At 34.2% G+C, this 6,655-nt stretch overlaps 1 protein-coding gene across 2 annotated transcripts; it reads left to right on the top strand.

Annotated features, from left to right (window-relative positions):
* LOC107630528 (protein OS-9 homolog) lies at positions 2,449-6,446 on the top strand. Of its 2 annotated transcripts, XM_016333698.2 has the most exons (8): positions 2,449-2,721; positions 3,044-3,123; positions 3,665-3,868; positions 4,026-4,097; positions 5,086-5,201; positions 5,325-5,391; positions 5,473-5,579; positions 5,948-6,446. In XM_016333698.2, the coding sequence occupies exons 1-8, from the start codon at positions 2,640-2,642 to the stop codon at positions 6,093-6,095; spliced, it is 876 nt and encodes a 291-aa protein (XP_016189184.1). In that variant the 5' UTR covers positions 2,449-2,639; the 3' UTR covers positions 6,096-6,446. The 2 variants fall into 2 exon arrangements, with proteins under 2 accessions (XP_016189184.1, XP_020974601.1); XM_021118942.1 differs by lacking the exon at positions 5,473-5,579.

The following is a 6,655-nucleotide window of genomic DNA, read 5'->3' on the forward strand; positions in this document are numbered from 1 at the left end:
AAAATTTTAAATAGTTNACCAATTTATTAAATAATAATTCATTTTATAATAGAATAAATTATATATTGAATAACAAAAATTATTATTGGTTTCTTTTGCCACAAATTAATACTCAATGATGGTGTTCTAATAATGTTATTAAGGAATATTAACCAACCTAATAGCTTTTGTAACGGTATCCATTTATGAGTTTGGAAACTTGAAAATCATGTCATAAAATGTCAAATCTTAACAGGTAACAATATTGATCATATTGTTTTGATTTCAAGAATGAATATGATACTAACAAATAAAATTGTCACAGGTAAATTTTAACAAAAATAAATCTCTATAAATATTGCTATCAATGAAAAATTATTCTACTTTAAAAACAATTACTATTTTTTTCTAGGGTATTTTTTTAATTGGACAAGTCGAAAACTAATCCACCACGTATAGGGTTAGCAGTTGGGTGGGTTTTTGCCCTATTCGACCCCGCCCTGCCATCCTTAAACTTCTCAACTACCCACCCCACCTATACCTGCGGGTAGTAAAATACTGTATCATAACGCTCTCTTGTAGGTACCCTCTCTACCCCTACCCATCCTATAACAATTAAATAACATTTTAAAATTTACATATTCTTACATAAATTAAGATAAAAAATTAAAATTCAATCATAAATTAAAATACAAATATAAAATTTATATAATGTCAAATAACATGAAATTTAATATAACGTGAATTAACATTACCTTGAATTTCAATCTCAATATCATTAGGAGCAACATTGTTGCTTTATGTGTCTTTTCTAACATTAGTAGCCATGAAATAATCTTAAAACACCTATATTTTAAAAATTGAAAAAACTAAGCAAACCGTATATAAAGCATCTATTGAAAAAACTGAGCAAACCATTGCAATATCGGCAATTAGACCCATTGCAATATCGGTAATTAGATCCATTGCACATATATAAATCAAGCAAAATCACAAAAATCCTAATTCTCAATCAACATATATAAACTATTGTAACATGCCAACATCAGTAATTAGAATCCAAAATCAATAATAATTCAAAATGAAAAATTCAAAATAAAATTTATGTAATGAGAACATGCACACTTCAATGAAGAATCAATCATGAAACATATTTATTTTTCTATAAAATAATTTTAGAATCAATCATGAAAAATATTAGTACATAATATGGACAGAAATTAATGAAATACAGATTAGATCCACTACACATATATAAACAAAATTGCAACACAAATTCACATCTTCACCAACAAAATCGCAATACAAATTCACAACTTCACTAAGTACAGATTCAATAAAATGAAGATTTAGTCATTTATAATGTGCGAGAGAGAGAGAGATGGGAACTTACCTGTGGATAGAGAGATAGAGGAGAAAGGTTGCGACACGCTCAGGAAAAAGGGACTTCGGTGATAGACTCACACAAATCTGTAGCGACGACCAAGTGATGAGTTTGTGGAAGAAAAAGAGAAGAACTTAACAGACACACAATGTGATAGGAAGAGAAAGAGGGGAAAGAGAGGAATTTACCTAGAGAAAAGGGGTTCAACAGGAGGAAAGCGGTGAGGGCTTAAGGAATTTACCTAGAAGAAAGGGGCTCAGTAGGAAGGTAGCGACGGGCTCAGCAGTAATGTGTCGGGATCAGCAGCGGTGACAACGAGAGCCATGAAGGTAGACGATGATGGGCTCAACAGGGACGACGATAGGCTTAGTGGCGAGACGACGGGAGCTGGGACGGTAATGAGAGCTATGGGGTTTTTTGTGGAGAAACCAAGAAGAAGACTTTAGGTGAGGATGACTGGGTCTCTCTAACGTTGCTCTGGAGTATAGACTGAGACTATGAGTCACTGAATCTATGATGTGGGGCGAATCCTAATTCCTAAAAGGTATTTATATGTATATATCTTGGGAAAGGTATACCTTAAACTCGATCCTGTTTTGCCCCCTCGAACACTCACTCTGAACGAAACTTGTCCTGTCTCGAGTCGAGTTATTATCCGTCCTGACCAGGTATGGACGGGTCGAATACTCGCGGGTTTCGGTACTCTTGTAAAGTCTAACCACATATTGATACTCCATTTAGTAAGAGTCAACCACTAGTCAATGAATTGTTATACACGCATAAACGAGATTCGAACTCCTTAATACTTATTTAAGCTGATGAATAAAATAACTACTCAATAAACTCACATTGTTAAGACAAATACTAATTATTTTTAATATTAAAAATTCTTAAAATTTAATTTTAATTATAATTTTATAAAATATTTATATTAATAATTAATATATATATTTTGTTTAATCTTTTTTAATAAAAAAATTTATATATTTTTATTAATTATCCCATACAGTGTACGGGAACATATACTAGGATAAATAGTTATGGATTTTGATTCCATTTTTAGTTAATATAGTAGTCATGGTGAGATGACACTGTAAGCCCCTCTTTCTCAGTTCTCACCTTTCATTCTGCCCCGCGAGATCCACCTGGCTAGATCTCAAGAACTTGCCGGAACCCCACACGCGAGCCAGGACTGGTCGGAGTCGTATAATCGACTCCCTCAGACTCACCTAGTTTATTCTTATAACGTATTTCCTTTAATTGCAAACCCGTCAAGATGAAAGCACTTTTCTTGCTCCTGATATCTCACATCTTCTTAAGCCATATCTTCGGCGAACACATCTTCCCTGCAAATATCGGTAAATCGATCTTTTATTTACTACCTTTCTTTCTTTACCGATTTTCATGTTCGTGAATAATTTGGATATTGTTGCGTCATTGAAATAGGCGATGATTAAAATTCTGAATAATTTAGTCTGGGTTTGTGCTGAAAGAATGCACCTTATGGTCAATTGAGCGTTTCCATGATGTGAAAAGTAGCTTTTGATTCTTTAGGTTTATATATGTTGAGTCGTGGTTGTTCTTAAATGATCTAACTGCTGAATTTTAGTATACTATACAATTTTTTTTTTCCCGTTATTATTAGTATTTGAGCTTGGTCACTGCCAATTATATAAACAGGTAGCACATTTGGTGGAGGCAGCTCTCGTGAACCGAAATACAAGATCGAATTTCATTCAGAAGAATCCCCTTATCATCCTGTAAGCTTCTGAAACGTGTTTGTTATATGCCATTGCTTAGGGGGTGTTAATCTATTGTTCTTTCAATGATTAAGTATATTTTCTCCTTTCGAAATTTCTCATAGGAATTTGCCCCTTTTGGATATTCTCAATTTGGTCTCTTCCATTTGTAATTTTATCGAACCTAATTGTATTCCTTTACGTAATTGAAATAGTGTCTAGAAGATTCTCTCATTGTTTTTTTTTCCTCTTGATAAAAGGCAACTTGTTATTAGTATAAAGAAGGATGGAAATAAGAGTGGTTGGTCCCTTTTTTGTGAAATTAAGGTTCTAAATTGTTTGACAACTTCATACTGACAGTGGTGCCCAAAACTCCAGACATTTTAGTAACTTAATTTATAAGAGTAGTTTTGTAATCACCATATTGTGCCTTTTGCGTAGTTTTATAAACCTTTGCTTATATGACAGTCATATTTTTGGTGAATTGATAGTCTCAGTGTGCGTGCCTTTGGGTATCTTATTACATCCACCTTCTAATAAGCATGAGGTTCTCTATCTCCAGGATGATGATCAGGAGTCTATTGTCATGCCGGACAAAAATGGACAGAAGTTCATTTGTTACTTGCCTAGGGTTGAAAAGGAAAAAAGTGGAAAGCCTGTTATCCAGCAAAATGTTAGCAGCATGATTGTTGAAACTGAGAAAAGGGCTAAACAGAAGACACCAGACGAATTGCTAGAAGTTTTGAATGGTCCATGCTTTGTCAGAGTTAGTATTTGCATTACACTAATGTTGTTGAGTGGTGACTTATTAAGTAATATCTATTGTGGTCTAAATATTTGCTTTCTCTGGAACTTCTTTCAGATATATGGTATTGTAATGCTAAAATCATGTTCATATACATTTGCTGATGTTGTTTATGCAGCAAGAAGGTTGGTGGTCATACGAATTTTGCTACAAAAAGAAGTTGCGACAGCTACATTTGGAGGATGATAAGGTATACACTTATCCCCTTTGGATTTAATCCTCCATTTTCTTTTTACAAGTTTATCTCTTATTGATCCTCTAGATAAAGGCAATTGTGAGAGGGATTACATTCATGAATGAGTTTGAATGGGTAAAGGTGGTTGTCATGGCTTGGCTTTCACTCTTTGGGAGTTAGGTTTCTTATCCCGGTTAATCTAGATCAACAATATCAGTAATTACAACATGTTCAGGATCACTTGGCACTGCTATAAAAGTTGGCACATGTACAGTTGTACACCATGATATTTATCTAGAACATAATTGTTATAGACCCAATTAAATAATGTCAGTTATTTAGATTTATGCCGTGTTTTGAAAAAGATTGAAAACCAGTAAAAATATGATAGAATAGCTCTTATTTTCATACATTTCAGAGCCTTTGATATGTTTATTTTGGTGTATATGAAAGATGTAAATGTAATCAATAATTTTAGATAATATGAAAATTCAAATGATTTACAATATTTACATTTTTACTCTGAAAGCTGATTGTTTTAACAAGTTAGTCAAAAAAATAGTTATTCAGCTTTGTAGATTTGTTTACTTGTAACTTGGTATTTTCCTAGCAGATTCTATCATACTACCAGGATTTGGATTCTCTCTTTCTCCCATTAATAATAGAGGTTCTATTTTTAAAGAAAAAAGACCAAAATTATAGTTCTGGTGGAGCTGGAGCCACCAGCATGAATCATTGTTTGAGTAGGTTCATCTCATCAAAAGTGTGTCTTTGTTTTGAGGGGACCAAATTTTATCCTTTATTGATCACTGATAATAGAAGTTAATGATTGGAATAAATCTTATGGGTGGGTTGGAGCCTTTTTCTTGGTCATCAATATCGATGTGCTTATAGCAATTTTTCCTAAAATTTCTGGTCAATTAGTCAATAATATCGCTATTGTTATTGGAGAGTTAAAGAAACATTTTCATGTCCAATAATCATTTCATTTTCCTTGTTATAGGTGGTCCAGGAGTTTGTATTGGGAGTTTATGACCCAGAGGCTACAGCTGCCTATAACCAAAATCTCTCTGACATTTCTACGTTAAAGGATCCTCGCTCAAAAGATGCATCTCAAAGGTACCTTCCAATGACCGTCACACTAAGGTCACATTAGTGTGAAGATAGGTTAACTTTTGGAGAATCATTTTTACACGATAAATTCTGTGATGAAAACAACCTTTGTACATGATGTTTATTCAGGTATCATGCTCATCAATATACTAATGGAACTACCTGTGATCTTACAAGTAAACCACGAGAGACTGAGGTATGAAATCTACCAAAATCTAGTTCTTTTGCTTTTGAAAATCATACTGATTTCATTAATTCATTCAAACATTCATCACAGGTGAGGTTTGTATGCTCAGAACCCAGAGCAATGATAAGTTCAATCACTGAAATTTCCACTTGCAAATATGCAATTACGATTCAGTGCCCTACATTATGCAAGCACCCGTAAGCCCCTCTCTCTCTCTCTCTCTCTCACACACACACACACACACACACACAACCCTTAGTATGTTAAGTTGGACTAGACACTTATTGTGTACTTCTGAAAAGTGAGTGCACTGAATACCCAACTCTAACTCAGACCAAAGATCTACCTCATTGTCCTCCACTGGACCACCACTCCTGCCGCCGGACCACCTATCCGGCCAGGAGTAATGATCTCATAAAATATTTTCTCATCCCCCAGTACTATTGAACAATGTACAAAGACAATCTCGTGTTCCTAACCTTGTTCTCTTTCTTATTTTGCTACCAAATGCCACCTCGTCAGTGTTTACTGAGATATTTATATTTTGCTTCTAATTCACCTGTAGATTGTTTCAAGAGGAGAGACCAGTATGGCACACCATTGATTGTAATGCTCTCCCAAAGGATTACAAGGATGATGATAAAGTTAGAGTAGAAAACAGAGACATGGAGATAGTTATGGTTACAGATTCTGAAACTAATTATTCAGAGTAATCATGTAAAAATAAACAATGATAATGGAAAAAAAGAAGGATAAAGCAAATTGTGTTTTGTACAGAGAGAAAAAAGGACTACTCTGCCAGAAAATGCTTCCCTGGAATGTCATTATGTGCCAGATATGACTGTTTCTGGCAATGTGTCTGGCAGTATTTCTCCTTGATGTGCAACGAAACCCTTTTTGCAAACAGTGGATGGATGTGGTTTCTCTTGATCTTAAGCTGCTCTCCCTTGAGTTGTCCTTTTTTGGCGTTAATCGCATAAGAATTATATTATAGGAGAGTAGTGGTCAATTGTAACAGAAAGACGGAAAGTAAAATAATTTTAATTTTGATTATTAATGTTTGACCAAGTCTTGCATTGATTAATTATTTAAGTCCCATAGAAACCAGCATAATAATACATTGGCAGTTTAAATAATGTTGATAGGCTACAAAGAAAACACAGAAAAAGTTACGGTCAAGCACAGGCTCCTAATGGTGAAAGCTAGGCAAAAATTCTACAAATTTGACGCCACTAATGTTCCCTCTCTTTGCTGATGTATGCGCAACAATTTC

This window comes from Arachis ipaensis, chromosome B03 (genome assembly GCF_000816755.2).
Source record: "Arachis ipaensis cultivar K30076 chromosome B03, Araip1.1, whole genome shotgun sequence".
In the NCBI taxonomy this organism is placed as follows: Eukaryota; Viridiplantae; Streptophyta; class Magnoliopsida; order Fabales; family Fabaceae; genus Arachis; species Arachis ipaensis.